The sequence below is a fragment of the Periplaneta americana genome, chromosome 12 (genome assembly GCF_040183065.1).
Source record: "Periplaneta americana isolate PAMFEO1 chromosome 12, P.americana_PAMFEO1_priV1, whole genome shotgun sequence".
NCBI lineage: Eukaryota > Metazoa > Arthropoda > Insecta > Blattodea > Blattidae > Periplaneta > Periplaneta americana.
The window spans coordinates 43379475-43399388 of record NC_091128.1 but is presented as its reverse complement, the minus strand read 5'-3'; the positions used below and the strand labels follow the sequence as shown (position 1 = coordinate 43399388).

At 35.3% G+C, this 19914-nt stretch overlaps 1 protein-coding gene across 4 annotated transcripts in view; it reads right to left on the bottom strand.

The window, feature by feature from the left end:
• Positions 1-19914, bottom strand: part of gro (TLE family member transcriptional corepressor groucho) — a 676251-nt gene that overhangs the window by 88204 nt on the left and 568133 nt on the right. For 2 of the 4 annotated variants that reach the window (XM_069841169.1, XM_069841170.1), the window contains exon 7: positions 17470-17502. In XM_069841169.1, coding sequence (XP_069697270.1) covers positions 17470-17502 — 33 coding nt within the window. The remainder of the gene's footprint in view (positions 1-17469; positions 17503-19914) is intronic. The other 2 variants (XM_069841171.1, XM_069841172.1) reach the window with 1 other exon arrangement.

Here is a 19914-nt window from a genome sequence, read left to right as displayed (position 1 = left end):
TAAGATTTCATACATTTTTTTTATAATAAAAGTTCTAAATCTTTCTCTCCGGTCTGCTGATGTATAAAATATGATAATTTGCATGGATTTTGACCTATTTAAAGGGTAGTATATACTTTTTGAATTTTATGTCAGTTATTATTTTATGCCCTTTGTTTAGATGATATTTAAAAAAATCGGAAAATGTTCAATTAAAATTGTAGACAGTAACCTTCATTTTGAATGTTACATCTCTACGTCGGCTAGTTGAAAACACTCGAGTGAATTTTTTAAACCGTCAACTCCTTTCTCTCTCCTCTCTGCTCCTTTGGGGGATAAAAAAATCCTCAAAAGTTATTTGAATGTAGTACCTAAAGTTGAATTTTTTTACATTCCTTGTACATTATTCTAAGAGATGAGATAAATAGTCTAACTCAATTTTATAAAGGAGCTTTTAATTTAAATTTAAAGGCTGAATGTGTGCTAGTTCAAAAAATAAACCAGTATATTTTGATCATTATTATCTCCCATTTTACATCCCTTAATGTTCGTATTTCGTAAAACTCCGCCTTATCTTTTGACTAAGGATTAACAGAAACCTACACACAGGGTTTAAGGAGATTTAAGATATTAGTCAGTCCGCTGATTATAGAACAATTTTTTTATATCTACACACATGTATATATATATATATATATATATATACATGTGTGTAGATTGTCTTTATACTTTATAGTGACGAGGAAAAGATTATGCAGTCGCAACTGGAATTATCTCGAAAACTGTGTGCAGGAAATTGGTCCCTTTTCTTATGCATGCACACATATACTGAATAGACTTCTGCAGTTCCATAAAAGTGGTTATATGTGTATTGTTTTTGGAGGTGACTTTCCATCCGAGTCCACTAGGACAATCGGAAATGTATGTTTACTCTTATGTCTCACCCATTTCAGCTGCAGTTTGCTTCCGACGGAGATAACAACCGACCTTGCTGCTATGAGTAACTCGCTCTAGAGTTCTGATTAACAAAATCCATCTACCTAAATCGATGGCGCCCACTATACTAGTAGAGCCACCTCCAATACTTATCGTACATACTACATCGCGGGCAAAGTCTATGACAACAAAATGATTCACCTGCCTTCATCCTAACATGCTTCTTGACTCATTTACATCAGGAAGGGTTACGACGACACAACATTTAAACTATTCTCTCTTCGAATGTGCTAAACCTCAGTACGTGAATTCCTACCCACAGCAGTCGATTCTGTTAAGGTACCCAGGATGCATGCAGGCAACCACTTGTCCCTGGAAGAGCCTTCTCCTCCGCACGTCGCCGATCGGTGACCGGAGAAATTCTGATGAACATAATTAGACATGATGAATGATAATGTAATAGTTGACGGAATGACGTCGATGTCTATACTGGAGGATGTCAAGAAAACCTGAATAGGGAGAGATCTTGACTGACACAAGTGTAGCTATGTGTTTTACAGCAAAAATTCAGGTCGGACCGAGACTCGAATCCGGACGGCGTGCAGAGACAGGTTGAGTACGTCCTTCTTAGGTTTTGATTACTTGTATGTTCATGTAGTGTACCTTAAATCGCGCGACAGGTGTGAGGAAATGAAATGAATTAGCAGTTCACCAGGGTGAATTCAATAATACCCGTACACTTCTGCATGGCTCTATACTTTAATGCCCTGCACTTTCATTTATCCATTATTATTGATATAGAACTACTTTCTCCTCAATAGGAATTGAAAGAGTAACTTAGCAATTGACCGTCACATAAACTGCAACTCCCGCCCTTGTTCTCCTTGCATTCCCCTTGTTCTGCTTATATTCCTCTTATTATCATTGTATTCTTCTTCTTGTTTCAATTTTCACACCACCCACACGTAATTCTACGTAAAGAAAAGCTTGTCGATTTTTAATAATGATAATAATAATAATAATAATAATAATACTTATTTATGGTTTTTAAGGAGCCCGGTTCATTGCCCTCACATAAGCCCGCCATTGGTCCCTATCCTGAGCAAGATTAATCCAGTTTCTATCATCATATCCCACCTCCCTCAAATTCATTTTAATGTAATCCTCCCATCTAAGTCTCGGTCTCCTCAAAGGCCTTATTCCCTCCGGCCTCCCAACTAACACTCTATATGCATTTCTGGATTCGCCCATACGTGCTACATGCCCTATCCATCTCAAACGTCTGGATTTAATGTTCCTAGTTATGCCAGGTGAAGAATAAAATGCATACAGTTCTGTGTTATGTAACTTTCTCCATTCTCCTGTAACTTCATCCCTCTTATCCACAAATATTTTCCTAAGCACCTTATTCTCAAACACCCTTACCTCTGTTTCTCTCTCAAAGTCAGAGCCTAAGTTTCACAACCATAAAGAACAACCGGTAATATAACTGTTTTATAAATTCTAACTTTCAGATTTTTTGACAGCACACTGGATGATAAAACCTTCTCAACCGAATAATAACACGCATTTCCCATATTTATACTGCGTTTAATTTCATCCCGAGTAACACTTATACTTGTTACTGTTGCTCCAAGATATTTGAATTTTTCCACCTCTTCAAAGGATAAATTTCCAATTTTTATAATTCCATTTCGTACAATATTCTGGTCACGAAACATAATCATATACTTCGTATTTTCGGCATTTACTTCCAAATTGTCCGTGCTTATACTCATTTAACAATACTGTATACAAGATATAAAATTACTAGGTCTATATTACATTGACATCTTGAATGGACTACAAATAGATTTTTATAACAAAAGACTCCTTCAATTTAAAATAACTGAAACTGATTTTCAATTACATGGAAAGCCTTCTGGCCTAAAATAATGAAACTAAGGCCATAATTAGAAGGGAATCGCTCCATGCAGAAAGGGCTTCAGTCCATTATACCTAGTTTTCATATACAACAACAACAACAACAACAACAATAATAATAATAATAATAATAATAATAATAATAATAATAATAATGATAATAATAATAATGATTATTATTATTATTATTATTATTATTATCATTATTACTAACATCATCATCATGGTTAGGATGCATAAGCGTTCCATGAATATACTATGTTTGCTAAGGAGAGAAAATTAAAGTTAAAACAGCAACCTAAAGTATATAGGGCCTAATTGATATAAATAGGCTAACATATTTGAAAGTAAAACATCGTTATCTGCGGCAGTGTCGATATTTTTTCGCCTGATATGAAGATTGTAAACTCCACGCGCTACGAACTTTGCAGAGACGTTGCAGCACAGTTCACAATTTAAAAAAACTCGTATCTCCCACATCGTGTGATTGACTGGGAGTTTGTTCCAAGTGGACGTGCAGTCGATGCGGATCTCTATTCTCAACAGCTAAAACGAGTTCATTAAGTTTTGAGAGAGCGGTATCCGGCATTAGTTAACTCAAATAGAATTAATTATTTGCAACAGGACAATGCGCGATCCCATACCACTCGAACAACTATGGAAAATATCGAGGAATTGGGAGGAATCGAACTGCATACAGCCCTAACTTGCGCCTTCAGACTATCATCGGTTTCTTTCCATGGCCCACTGCATGCGTGAAAGGAATTTCCAAACTCGGAAGCCGTTGAAATGGCTATCCCGAATTCTTTGCAAAAAAAAGTGAAACTCGTACCGGCGCGAGACAACAAACCACGCTGAAAGGTGGCTCAAGACTATAGAATCTAATGGCCTTCACATTGAAGATTAACGGTTCATTCACAATGAAAATTAAACATAACGTAAACGTTAACTTAAGAATATAAACGTTACGGTAAAATCAAGAAGTCATACCATCATTCACGATGGGAACATAACCGTAACAGCAAACATACTTGGTAACCATGGAAACATAACAACGACGCCATTTCCTCATATTCTGTCGTATACTTCAGCGCTCCACGATTGTGTTCTGTTTACAAATCACGTAAGCATAAACTCGAAAGTTTGGAGTTCGCAAACTTCCATGTTAACGTCTAAACACAACCGTAACATAAACACAGAAGTTTGCGCCCAGGCTACCAAATGGGATCATTCACAATGATTCACATAAGCATTGACATAATTACCGTAAGACATTAACATGAAAGTTTCCAAACTCCAAACTTTCACGCTTATGCTTATGTGATTTGCAAACAGAACACAATCGTGGAGCGCTGAAGTATACGGCAGAATATGAGGAAATGGCGTCGTTGTTGTGTTTCCATGGTTACCAAGTATGTTTGCGGTTATGTTTATGTTCCCATCGTGAATGATGGTATGACTTCTTGATTTTACCGTAACGTTTATATTCTTAAGTTAACGCTTACGTTATGTTTAATTTTCATTGTGAATGAGCCTCTACGGTAATTTTTATGCCAGTGCTTATGTGAATCATTGTGAATGATCCCATTTGGTAGACTGGGCGCAAACTTCTGTGTTTATGTTACGGTTATGTTTAATTTTCATTGTGAATGGGCCTTAAATGTATTTCCTGCTACAACACACTCCAACCAAAATTTTGCTCCAGAGACACTAGCCCTATATGTAGTATGATATAATCACTAAGATTCCAGGGGAAGAAATTCCTGCGCTGTAAAATTATGGCGGGCTCGAGGAACGAACGTGGAGTCTCGGCTTATGCGTCGTGCAATTAAATCCCGACTTACCAATCCACCTCCTGCGCTGTCAGCGCCCTCAATCTCACGTAACTGATAGCAATGTTCACTCGTCCAAATCCTCTCGAAATGCGGGGGTATTTAATGTGTACAATCCCTTAATTTTATATCAACATCCCTCCTCCCCGATTCCGATCTTTGTAATCTCCTGTCCCCTGAAATTTGCAAAACTCACTCTCGGCTGAATAATGAAGCAGTGTTTAGACGAGGCGCATGTGTCTATGGAACATAAAATATCCATTAAATATTGAAGACTTAAAGGGGACATCAGGCAATAACATCCACGACACAACCTATTTTAATAATGCATGTCAGTTGGACGACTAGTGCATCGGTACCGCACTCAAAATTATGCTCAAATTTGTTAAGAACGAAAGTGGAACCATTTCATTCTTCAGAATCAAAGATTTATACTAACATGTTAACGTTAACCGTTCCTGGTATTTCTATATATAAGGTTATTCAAAAGTGACGAAAGATTTGAAAGTCCAATAACTTCGTTAGGGGGAGAGACATGAGGGGGTCAGAAGCAAAGGGGTACAAGTGACATTTCTAAGAACATGAGTTAAGTGCATCCAGGTCAAGCTAAAACATTTAAAGTTTTACTGGCAAAGGGATATATCTTTTAACCACACCACAAACTGAAATTGAAATAAAAAAATTAACGGAATTGACGAAATCTTAAGTACTTCCAACCACAATTCTATCACAAATAACTTAAATGCACTTATACCCCTTTGCTTCTGACCCCCTGATATGTGAAAGACTCGGGCAGAACACAATAAATGAATGAATGAATTAATCCTCTTTATGCTGTGATAAATAAAACAATAACTTCGGAATATGTATTATATGACTTTGTTGTGTTAAATTCTATCGTATCTGGTTTACATGTTGCGACCTATTATGGGTCATCCTCAGAACTGGTCGTTGTTGGTCTTGGCGCCTCTTGTTTTGTTTCCTGTGAGGGTGTGTTCGTGTGGTGTAATGTGGAGTCAAAGACTGTGTGTGTTCTGAAATTGAGTTGTGTGTTGAGAATTTCATTGGGGTGTGTTTTTGTGTCTGTATGTTTCATATTGTTCTAGTGTGTTTAGTTTCTGGCTTTTTGATTGGATGTGCAGTAATTCCATGTATGTGTTGATGTCTCTGTAGGTGTGGTTAGCATTTGTGATGTGTTCTTTGTAATGTGTTTGAAATGATCTGCCTGTCTGTCCTATGTAGAAGTTGTTGCAGGTGTTACATTTGAGTTTGTATGGGCCTGTGTGGTTGTATTTGTTTGTTTGTGTTGTTTATGTGTTGAGATGTTTTTGTAGAGTGTTATTTGTTCTGTATGCGATGTTGTAATTTATTTTCTTCAATGAGGTTGCAATCTTGTGTGTGTTTTTGTTTTTGTATGTAAGTGTGATGTATTTTTTTGTGTTCTTGTGCTTGTGTTGTATTCTTATGTTTTTTGTGATTATGTTTTGTCTTACGTATTATATCGTCTATTATGTTGGGGTTGTATCCGTTTTCTTGTGCTATGTATTTGATTGTGTTTAGCTCTCCGTTGTAATCTTGTTGGTTCATTGGTATGTTGAATAGTCTGTGTACCATTATTCGGAATACAGCTTGTTTGTGTTGTGTTGGGTGGTTGGATGTGTTGTGTATATGTGTTGTTGTTGTGGATTTTCTGTATACTTTGAATGTGTGTTTGTGGTCTATTTATGGATTTATTGTTTTCAATTTCTAATGTGTAGTGTAGCTTTGCGTGTATTTTGTTCATGTGTTGATGCAACCTCTTCAAGTTCTGTGCAGTGCAGAGTGTGTGCTAATTGTGTAGTTTGTATGCATTTGTGTTATGTTGATTTTTTGTGTAGTGTAGGTGTTTAATGTTGTTTTTGTATGTATGTTCTTTGTGCTGTGGTTTTTGTCTTTTATGAACTAAATACTTTCGAAATTAAGAAGTAAAACATATTTAGTATATACTAAAAATTTAAATCCTGAAGCTGCATACATTTAAAAAGAAATTCTCGCCAATTATAAATGTAACTTTAAAATTCTGGATACTTACTTCTTTTCCAACCATATCACAGCTGTCGTTAAAATAGTTATTATAAAACTTAAATATGTAAGAGGGGACAGATTTTGAAAATATGTACTTTCTAAATTTGAATAACTCAAAAAGCATTCATATGATCATTCTGAAACTTACATATGCAAGAATACATACAAGAATCGGACTAAATGTACAAAATATGAAGTCTCTAACTTAAAAATTGTAGAAAATTGAAATTTTATCCATCAACACCCTTAAGAAGTAAATCTGTACAGAAATACTGTAATAATAAAGTTTTGTCCATAAAATAGTTTGGATTATTCAAGTATAAACTAATTTCTGACATTACGACACAATTGTGGAGTAGCTCATATGCTGTCGCCTAGCAACTTGATTCACACTGCATGTCCCATAGTCTGCATTTTGTATAGTTCCCTCGAATTCTTGTAAAACTATTACAGTATTCACATCTTTTTTTACGGACTCTCGTCTACCACGTTTCTTTTATCTACCATAGAACCGGTCTCTTCAACTCTTTTTTTTTAACAAGTTTCCACAATTACAGGGTCCGCACCCCAATTCATTTAGAGTTCTGAATCCTCTCATTGCGCTGCAACAATCCCTACGGTCTACTGTATTCATACCAACACTGAATTCACGTTCGCAGAGGCAAAACTATTGTTCTCTGGTACGAATTTGTACAAAAAAAAATCATTGAAGAATAAATGGCTTGAGTTGTTGCTTATTTTTTTCATTTACTACAGCAACAGTAGTGAAACAATAAACTGAAGTTTACGAGAAAATAAGACCATTAAATTATGAACAAAACTGTATCATTATTTTTCTATAAACTTACTTCTTAAAAAATTTTAGCTACAGGAGTTTCAAATCTTTCGTGACTTTTGAATAACCCTATACATTCTTTGGAAAACGATACACTCAAAACGCTGTATCTACTTCTGAAACACCATTTTGGCAGTTTCAATATTATACTGGAGCAGGTAGTATGGTTGGGGTCATGTAAGGTTAGTTCTTAAAAAAAAACTAACATAACCATTTTTTTCAATGTTGCAAACTATTATTAGACATCACCAAAGCACAATTCTATGTACTGAGACAATAATAATAAATATTATTCATTTATTTAGTGATATGACTGATCTAATACGACATTCATTGGTTTGAGTAAACAACTTAGGTATGATCCATGAAACCTAACCTAAAAACTTTATCTTGTTTGACCATATGAAATGATTAGTGCGCATTCCGAAATCACTGCTCAGAAACAAAAAACCATTGAAAATTGTAATTGTTCCCTATGCATAAGACTATACCTTACTTACTTACTTACAAATGGCTTTTAAGGAACCCGAAGGTTCATTGCCGCCCTCACATAAGCCCGCCATCGGTCCCTATCCTGTGCAAGATTAAGCCAGTACCACAGTCACAAAAAAATATATTTAGTATTTAATTTTGTATTATAAAGTCAGACACAATGTTCAGAAATCACTTACAAAAAATTGCAGAATTAATCAGAAAAGAGTTGAGTTACTTTAGTTTGTGATGACCAGAACCATTGAAGTATTCTTAGAAAAACACTTGGTCTTATCAGAATGACTACAAAGGATTATTATTAGGGTAATTTTGTGTTTCTAAGATGAAGTTAGAAAAATTACTTTTGTTCGGGCTTTTAGCGATTCGGATCACCGTGCTTCGTGTACTACTAATTGTTTGCCAGGAATGTAACCATAATTGCTGACATTTACCGCCAAGAACTCAGACGCCTTGGGCGTGCAATAGAAGAAAAACGACAGCGAAGACTGTAAGACTACAGCCTATAAAGCGCTGCTGCAAGACGATAATTTACGCCTGCACCTCGCCTACATGACGAAAGCAACTACCCAGGAGCTTAGTTGGGGGATGGTTTCACATATCCCATATCCTCCCGATATTACGCCCTCAGATTTCCGTTCTCTATCCAAAAATCTTCAAGAGAACTCTTTTGATAAAGATGATGCTTCACAAACTTGACTTGACGAATTCTTTAGCTCAAAACCGGCACGTTTCGTCAGACGCAGAATGGAAAAACTGCTCCAGCGTTGGTAGAGAGTCATAGTTTATGTAGGAGAATATATTACATTAATTTCTGTCTTCTATTCATCTCAAATAAAAACTTTTGTCACAGTGAAAAAAAACCCTATGAAGTTTTGCATTAACTCAATAAGAAAACTGCCTACTAGAAAACAGAATATTTTATTGATTAGGACATCCATATTGATCACTGATTTTAAATTAATGAGCTCTTCTTTTAGTATTTGAGAACTGAACATGGTATGAGGTTACCATATTGAAAAATACATGTATCTGATGATGTTACAATAGTGACGAAAACGTTCATACCAATTGTAAAATATGTAATATAAAGAGTTGAACTCTATGATATTATATGATAAGTCAATGATGGAAATATAACAAAATATTTAATATTACGTAGAGACTTATCTAAACACTCTCAAAATTAATTGCAAATGCCTACTAGATGTTTAAGGATAGACAGCACTATAACTTCAGTGTAAAAATAATAGCAAAGAGTTTATTATACAATTTTGCCGGTAGTATTGCGGAATTAGTCTGTCGTGTACTGAAATGCAAAACAGGATTTGATTGTAGTGAATTACATGATCTATAACATTATGCATGTCTGAAGAATTATTACAAACATCATAGTTAGCATTATTAGGGTTCTCTGTCTTATTCTTTGTTACGATTTTCTCTTTGACTTTTATTCAGATTTATTCTTTGGCTTTGACTGTTATTTTATTAAATTATGTAGTTTTAGAAACGTATCCCAGTTCGTTGAACTATTGACGTTATTAAAAATAAACTTAGGCCTAACAAAGTGTGTGAAGAGATCTAACTTTTGAAAAATATCACCACAAGAAACCATATTTTAGCCTACATTGTTTTCACGAAGTTATTCAACCTGTATTTCGCAACTATGCGAGTGAAACTACCACAATGAGAAATAATCTCCTAGACTACGAAGTGTTCAAACTATGACGTATACGAATACCCTCCACTACTGTTTCCAACGATTTAAAGAGACAATGTTATGTAAAGAGAAGCGATATTTTTGACGATGTTACTGAAGAGATTCATAATTTTGTAAACTTTATTTTTATTGGATATAAGTTTTGCGCAAACCGAAGACCAGCATAATTGCACGCGACGTCCATGAAAATTTAATGGTATAAACAGTAGCACAATAGGAGCAAAGAGAGCATTCTAGCAGCCGTTAGCAAAAACGCTCGTTTTCTTTCGTGTGGCTGTTCCGGCCTTGAACATCTAGAAGGCAGTGGAAAGAACACACAATCAGCAGAGTGAGCCTGTCTAATCTATATATATATATATATATATATATATATATATATATATATATATATCAGTGGCGTATACTGGTTTAAGGGCCTGGGCTACCACTGACCCTATTATTACACAAAATATATTTTAAAATCCCTATAATAAAATTCCTTACCTATTTATATATGAATTTCAGACGTCTTGATTGGGACGAAAATACTTTGATAACTTCGTCACTGAAATTACAGTTGGGCCGTTTGCGAAGTTTCTGTAGAAATGACTTTTCAATGGACATCAGTGCCAAGCCGGATAAACGTTCTTGTGTATGAGTTGATCTACAGTAGGATTTTATTCTCTTCAACGCAGAAAATGTTCTTTCTACTGATGCTGACGTAGCTGGTATTGTCACAATTAATGTTGCCAATTTAAGGACTTCAGGGATAACTTGGTTCAGCTGGTTTTCATATATGACAGATAATATTTCATGGATAGGTTTGTTCGAAAAATCAAAGACCTCTGCTGAATATATTACACTTAATTCATTTTTCAAACGTACTTGATCAAAGTGACTTATAGGACTGAAATAATTTGTTTAGTGCCTCATTCGGGAAGTTTTCTCTATAAGCAGAAAATTTTTGAGAATCTAGAAGATATGTGAACTGAAGCTTTCCATAATCAGAAAATCTGTCAGTAATTTCCATGTGCATACGATCTAGTATGCTGTAGTACAGCTGCCTGTATTTCAATTCATCATCTCCTTTTCTTCACTTTAATGGTGGTTCCATTGTATTGGCTGAAGAATTTTCATTTTCCATATTACTCCATATGGACGGAAACCCACTACGTCTGAACTCGAATATAGTATTTTTTAACTTTGATACCTCTTGCAAGCAGTATGCTATGTCTAGACTTTTTGTCTGAAGAATATTGTAGAGCACATCTGTATGTGCGAACACTCTAGCATAGACTTCAAGAAGAAATATATTCTGAAACTGTGTGAAAAAATACAAATATCCTTGAGCCTGCACAATTACATCATCAACCCAGTTTTCTTCAGAGTCATTACAAATGATATTTTCAAAGAAAGCAGTCAGTTGTTCTCTGTATTACTTTACTGTATTTACAAGCCGAGATGTAAAATTGCATCTAGTTGGTGATACTTTTGGGAGTTTCTTTTTCATAAATTCTTTTAGGAGATGATGAGAAAAATGCAGCTAAACCCGACAGTGTTTTGAAAAAAAAATGCGGCATTCTGGAATGGATGAAGTAGTTTGTTGCAAAACTAAATTGAGAACATGGCTGTAACAATGGACAAATAGTGCTTGAGGATACTTTCCTTGAACTTTTGTTTTTAAGCCATTAATATTTCCCGCCATAACTGAAGCACCATCGTATGTCTGTGCAATTAACTTATTGCCGACATTGTATTCTGCTATAACACCTTCCACATGCTGAAACCAAGCAGCAGCAGTTTTGCCCGAACTGACATTTGTGAATCCTATAAACCGTTCTTGAACATTGGCAGTACTATCGACGTATCTTAAAACAGTGGACAATTGACTCTGATTAGAGCAGTAACTTGTTTCATCAACAACAATGGCCGCAAAAGGTGCTTCTTCTATTTCAGATTTTATGTTCTTTATCATAACCCCACTTATAGCAAATATTAAGTCATTATGAATTGCGGGAGAAGTACCACGAAATACTGTTGAACTCTCAAGATGATTGGCCAGCAAATGGTCAAATTCACTTAAGGAACTTAAATATTCAATATAATTTCCTCTATTGTCTGATTCCACACTCTCATTATGATCCCGAAAAGCCAATTCTTGTTTTCCTAAAAAGTAGACTGCGTTAATAAGATGCAGTAAAATCTCCCGATTTTTTTTCCACAGGAGCATTGTGTTGGTTGATATGTAGAGCTTTTTGCTTATCTAGCTGTAAATCAATTCTTGTCTTCCCAAAGTTTGCAAAGTTCATGCTACTACAAATATGAGCTTTTGATTTGTCGTGTTTTAGGACTGCCGTTCGAAGGGAGTTGATATTAGAAAACCCTCTTTTGACCACACATTAGTTTCGCGGCTAAATAACAAACATGGCCAGCAAAATAGTTTATACAGTTTAGAACTACCACACAACCAATTCCACTTACCATATGATGTTGAAGTGAAATGGCGTGTGTACTCACGCTGTTTTTCTTTTACGTCCATGGACAAATTTAACTCAGGAGTTGGTCTTTCCATTTTCACAATTTCAACTTCCTCGTTGTATGTACGACGGTTAAAAGGCACTTTTAATAAACCTTCTATTGCACAGTCATTTTCAACACAAACCTCTCCAGAAACTTGTTCTGCCATATTTTTCACAATATCACTTAATTGGAAATTAAAAACTTAATAATTCACAATTAATATAACTCTTAGACACTCGAACAAATCACAAATTTAAAATACTGCATGCAAGAACACAATTACATTCATGAGCTAGCGTGCTAAGCGTACTGTTGCTTCGCGCCTGCGAAGAAACCGATCACGAGAGCGGCAACTCACCCGGCCTTACACTGCACGTTGGAAACAGAAGAGAGCGGGGGGATGGGCAGTTGTGCGACCGGACAGCGTGCGCAGTACGGTCACAGGCTACCTCACGTAGCAAGCGGTTTCTCCAGTGATGCCGCCTTGACAACTTGTTTCTTTTCGAGAGCAGAGAGCGCATATAAATCTAACAATTACTTTAATTTTAATTACTGTGGTAAAACTAATAATACAAAATTATTACATTATGTTATATTATAAACTTTTTCCTTTGTAATTAATTTCCTTGGGCTACCGCCGGTAGCCCCGGTAGTCCGCAGAATACGCCCCTGATATATATATATATATATATATATATATATATATATATATATATATATACTTACAAATGGCTTTTAACGAACCCGAAGATTCATTATCGCCCTCATATAAGCCCGCCAGCGGTCCCTATCCTGTGCAAGATTAATCCAGTCTCTATCATCATATCCCACCCCCTCAAATCCATTTTAATATTATCCTCCAATCTACGTCTCGGCCTCCCTAAAGGTCTTTTTCCCTCCGGTCTCCCAACTAACAATCTATATGCATTTCTGGATTCGCCCATACGTGCTACATGCCCTGCCCATCTCAAACGTCTGGATTTAATGTTCCTAATTATGTCAGGTGAATAATACAATGCGTTAAGTTCTGTGTTGTGTAACTTTCTCCATTCTCCTGTAACTTCATCCCGCTTAGCCCCAAATATTTTCCTAAGCACCTTATTCTCAAACACCCTTAACCTATGTTCCTCTCGCAGAGTGAGAGTCCAAGCTTCACAACCATACAGAAGAACGGGTAATATAACTGTTTTATAAATTCTAACTTTCAGATTTTTGGACAGCAGACTGGATGATAAGAGCTTCTCAACCGAATAATAACACGCATTTCCCATATTTATTCTGTGTTTAATTTCCTCCCGAGTGCCATTTATATTTGTTACTGTTGCTCCAAGATATTTGAATTTTTCCACCTCTTGAAGGATAAATATCCAATTTTTATATTTCCATTTCGTACAATATTCCCGTCACGAGACATAATCATATACTTTGTCTTTTCGGGATTTACTTCCAAACCGATCGCTTTACTTGCTTCAAGTAAAATTTCCGTGTTTTCCCTAATCGTTTGTGTATTTTATCCTAACATATTCACGTCATCTGCATAGAGAAGAAGCTGATGTAACCCGTTCAATTCCAAACACTCTCTGTTATCCTGAACTTTCCTAATGGCATATTCTAGAGCGAAGTTAAAAAGTAAAGGTGATAGTGCATCTCCCTGCTTTAGCCCACAGTGAATTGGAAAAGCATCAGATAGAAACTGACCTATACGGACTCTGCTGTATGTTTCACTGAGACACATTTTAATTAATCGAACTAGTTTCTTGTGCATACCAAATTCAATAAAGAATATCATATAATACTTCCCTCTTAACCGAGTCATATGCCTTTTTGAAATCTATGAATAACTGATGTACTGTACCCTTATACTCCCATTTTTTCTCCATTATCTGTCGAATACAAAAAATCTGATCAATAGTCGATCTATTACGCCGAAAACCGCACTGATGATCCCCAATAATTTCATCTACGTACGGAGTTAATCTTCTCAAAAGAATAGTGGACAAAATTTTGTACGACGTCAACAAAAGTGATATTCCTCGAAAGTTACCACAGTTGGTTTTGTTCCCCTTTTTAAAAATAGGTACAATTATGGACTCCTTCCATTGTTCTGGTACAATTTCCTTTTCCCAAATAGCAAGTACAAGTTTATAAATTTCGCTATATAATGCACTTTCATCCTCTTGTATTAATTCTGCTGGAATTTGATCGATACCTGAAGACTTGTACTTTTTCAGATTTTCTATCGCAATTTCGACTTCTGAAAGCGTGGGTTCCGGTATAAATGGCTCAGCAGTTTGTATTTCAATTTCATCCCGATCATTTCTATTTGGCCTATGTACATTTAGTAGTTGCGCAAAATATATATATATATATATATATATATATATATATATATATATATATATATATATATATATATATATATATAATTTGAACTGGTAATGGAAATTATGGGAAAACGGCTGAACGGATTTTAATGATTGACCCGTCATTTTGAAGCTTGGCATCCAAGGATTTTCTGAAAAATAGCAACTTTCAGTGAAGCGTTAGTTTTCCTACATGATTTTCCTATTTTCCAAAACCCATCTTTCGTCAATTTTGAGAACTAATTGCATTTCAGTAAAAAGCAAAACATACGTTATAATAAACAATAGACTATTATACGAAGGCCAAGACCTGCAGGATTGCTGACATATTTAGAGCTCAAATTCAATTGGTTATTAAAAACTTCAAGACTTGCTAAAAATAATTTACAGGTCTGATTCTGCGGTGTGTAATATTCTGAGTACAGCTACAAAACTTGAGGTGGTTTGATGACATTATTACCATTAGAAATGAAATATTATACTTAATGTCATGATGCGACTATTTTTCATTAATTATACATATTAATGCAGTATTGATGATATCAAAGTCAAACATTTTGGAGTTATGTAAGTACATGTAAAGAATATCTCAAATTAAATCTTCATTTATATAATTTACTGAGTGGCGACTACAGAACTTACGTAAGATAATACTATTGTTATTAGAAATCAAATTATGTTTTTATAGTTATTAATCAAGTGGGGTTGGTCTTTTTCATATACTTAATGACAGTGTGGTGTAGATATTTATATGCGTCATTCTCTTCAGTATTGGCTCGAGAGAGCGCAAAAATTACAGTTGCTAAGGAAAGACCAAAAGGTATTACTTACTGATAAAATAAAAAGCCTACAAGATTTTGTAGTCTCCCGATATTTGAGCAAGATCTTTTAGCAGGATAGAATGATTTTACCCTCTACATGCAGCAGCTATACCAAGAAGCTATGTATATTGTTGGAAAGCATAGCAACTGACATATTTTAACTTTCACCTACAATCCACAATGACCTGAAATAGCTATTGTTTCACTCTCACATGAAAAACCCACTGATTGTCCTGACATTGTTACTTGCGTTTTCGCGTTGAAACTCAAAAACTGAAGGTGTATAGGTTCAAGAAAAAGTATTTGGCATAAAAAAAAAACCATTCAGAGGGAGTATATTTCAGTATTACGGAAGCAAATAACTTTCAAAATATCTGTTAGGCTTATTCTTCATTGAAAATAAATGAGAAAAATGTTTATTTGAACGTCTAATGAACTTAGTTTGCAGCATTTACTGCACAAGGCACTAGTGTATCTGTAAGTTAAAGCGACAGGCAGGTCTACGGTAAGGATGCCACAAAGTCTAGCAACACTGAACTTCCGCATAAATGTGAAGAAAATCTATTTACATAAACGAAATGCAATGAAGTGCAGCTGTTAAAACACGCATGCGCATTAAATGAAACCACACGTCAATACAACAGAAATTACACACAATCCCTAACCTTTGATAACGTTTCAGGTATCAGACTGGATCAAGAATAGAGCTGATCGTACGGATTACACTGGTCAACAGTGATTTTGTTAAATGAAACATTTCTGCTGTTTCTTAGGTAATTCCATCTGCTGATTACGAAAATGAAGTTAGAATTTTTCTACCACCCAGCATTTTTTTTGTTGCTGTAATTTTAGAAAAACTGATTTATTTTTATCGCTATATACAGTCCTTAACATGCTAATGAAAAGAAAATATTTCAAATATTTCATTTTTTGTTTGCTTTAACAATTGACCTAAATTATAACATTAGATCATTGTTGCTTGTGACGTCAGAATTCCTGAAAATAAATTTTATTTTTCATAAGATTGTGAGAGTTAGTATTAATTCTCAGTTGAGTTGGAACTTACATTCATGAAACAAGTTTCATGGCCTGTATTTTATTTGTCCTAATTTTAAGTGTGATAAAAGTATATTATAAAGTGAAACATGCCTCGAAATACTGTGTAAATCACAAACAATTTTTGTTACGTTTGTGGTTATTTAACTCTGAAAGAACACAGTCGAATTTTTACTACACTAGTTAAAAGAACTTACGAGTGTTAACTTGAATGCAAAATAGATGAGGACAGAAAGTGGGCCCCTGAAATCTGTTGTATCCCATGCAATTCTATTACTGATTAGCTAAAAGGACCCCGTCATATGCCTTTTCTACTTCCAATGATATGTCAGGAACCTAAGCATCTTTCAACAGACTGGTATTTTCTAGAAACCACAGATCAGAAGATTACAGAGAACTTGTCAGCGAGCTGACTCAGAACTATAACGTGATGGGGTGTAATATGCTTCTCAAAATAACTTCTTGGATTCTCATCTATTTTTTCTTTCCTCAAAATCTTCGAGTAGTGACCGACGAACGTGGGGAGCGTTTTCATCAGTATTTTTCTGAAATAGAAAGATGCTGCCGGGAAATATGGAGCCCAAATATTCTGGCACACTACTTAAAAGAAATTTTTCCAAATCAAGTATAGCCTAAAATGTATTTCACAAACATTTTAGGCAAATAAATATAATTTTAGAGAATATGTTACAAGGTATAAATATAGAACATTTTGAATTAAATTTCATATAATTACTCAAAAATCCTGCATGATAGAATAATTTTGAAAACATATTTTAAATCAGCACGAAAAATGCTATAAGAATCCCCCATTCTTTATCTTTTAAACAAAAAATATGTTTAATTTTGTTGGCCAGTGTTATCATCACTAATGAGCGGAAAGCGTAGTTATCCTTACGAATCAACCAGTGCATGCCATTAGTTCGCGTGAGCAACAGAAACTGCAACTTACCAAGAGCTGTTGTAGTCCTTGCTGCTGTTGCTGCTAAAATAAAAAAGAAAAATACATGTCATACACTTCACATCAACAAGTACAACAATGTCACAATGCAAGAAATCACGGGACACTAACAAGCCGCCCCAATGCTTAAGTTCGCTATTCGTAATTTTGTGCTAGGCAAGACTGCAGTGGGGCAGGTTTTCTAAGATTAAACCTACTTCAATTTATACAGCGTTAATTTTACTTCAGTTTAAGATCTCTCGCCTCGTAACTTCTTCAAAGCTACTGGAGAATGATTTCCAGCGAACTCGATAGTGATGTGCTAAACGAGCTGCTTTATGTGAACTAGCTCCTGAACGAGAGTAGTTCAAAGCAGTTCGTACAGTCACATAGTTCATTTTTGAAATGCTCCAGTTCATCTATCAATATCCTTCCTGCTAGTTACAAAAGTTAGCAGGAATTTCTTTGTCTTAAGAAGGGATTGCAAGCAGTTCGCTTGATAGAGAAAGTCACGCATCTATAACATTTCACAATAAACAGCAGCATGAACAACCTCTGAAAGATCACCACCACAAAAATATTTCCAAGTATAAGGCGCACCTATTTCCCCATTATTGACTGCTCAAAATTAGGAAGTGATTTATATTCGCATAAAAATGTGAAAATTATCAAAATTATGTGCACTTACGGAAATAAAAAGTGACCGGCCGTGTTTTTTAATTGACTGCCAAACGTTACAGTAATCTGGATAAATTCAACCAGAATATACATGTCATACACTGAAACAAAACTAATCCTGTGTTTCTTAAAATAATATTTATGTAGGGTACCTCATTTTTTTATTTGCATAAACAATTACATACAACCGAGCGAGTTGGCTCAGACGGTAGCGTTTGAGACACACATTCCGGGAGGTCCCGGGTACAAACCCCGTGGCCGACCAATCTGACTGGGGTTTTTCATGATTTCGCTTAGTCATAAAGGCAAATGCCGGATTGGAAAGATACATGCCATTATTCATCACCGCCTCAATTACCAATACCAAAAACATCAATCAAAGTCTATAATCAGTTACATGAACATAAGCCATCTACAACAAACAATAGAAACAGGAACTCAACAAGAGTAAAAACGGCCTACTGATATACCCACACATTCTAAACACGCGACATGACCACAGATGTTAAGGCGTGAATAAAATAAACTTAACAACAACAAAAATATGCACAGAAAGGTTAACATAAAAATTTATCTTCGTACACAATCCACTCTATTAATTTGGAGTGATTTATTAAAGGATACATTCAAGACTAATTTAGAAAAATAACGAATTATTCTTGCACCAAAAACGGATGTTCTCTGAACCAAATGATCATATTTTAATTATTTGCATGTAATATCAATTAAGAAACATGTTAAAGGAATTATCATTGCACCAAATGAGTGGACCAAAATGATCGCATTTTAATTATTTAAATACAATTTAAATTAAGTAATATATTAAACGATTTATCCTTATATCAAACACGAATGTTCCCTGAGTCAAATGTCCTTCTTTAATTATGTAATTACTTTATATTTATTTCTAAAAAGTGCAGCGGGGCGCACGGGTATGGCTAGTATTACATAAAACTCAGGACTAGAGAGATAAATTGCTTCTCCAGTCACGAGTATCTATATCAACGAACTCCTTGTAGCAAAGGCCAACAATTTCGTACAACATTGAACACCGTATCTCTTAAATTAAATGATACTTAATCGTTCTATGGTAGAGAAATAATATTTTGAGGCTTTCATCAACGTGTGTTTAGCGACCCTCATTCCAACCTTCGCGACGTTCCGCCGACGATATCAACGATCCCTTATGTCGCTCTGGAATTCCGCTTTGTGTTTATTGCCTTAATTTTGAGGCAGCGCACGAAAAAACAGGTACGGCAAGATTTTATATCCATACTACACTTTTAATGCCGAACGGCACGACAGGGACAGGGTCATATTTGTAACTGACAACCACAGGCGTTCGCCCCGTTCGGCTATGTTTAAGGAACAACACAATTTCATAATGTAAGTTTGTGAAAAAGTAATGTTTGGTTGGAAATTCAATTCCCAGATTCAATTTGTGGAATCGATATGTAAAGAAAGGTCCTACAGGCGTGTTTTAAAACTCGATATAAATTAATAACGCCATCGTACAGCGGACGGTACGATCTGCTGGAAATGAGCATGTCGAAATGTGCTGAACGACTGATTTATTGCAACTCGCCTGTGAAGAAAATGATGAAGTTTATATATAATAAATCCTTGACATCAGTTTTCCGTACGTCAATACATATACAGTACCTCAGTCCACATGACAGCTCAGATGGTGTCCCGAATTGAGCACGGCAACTTATGGTTTTGAAGATATTCGCTTCGCCGCGTGCTCTGTTTTAAGAGGCTGCATATAACCACAGTCTA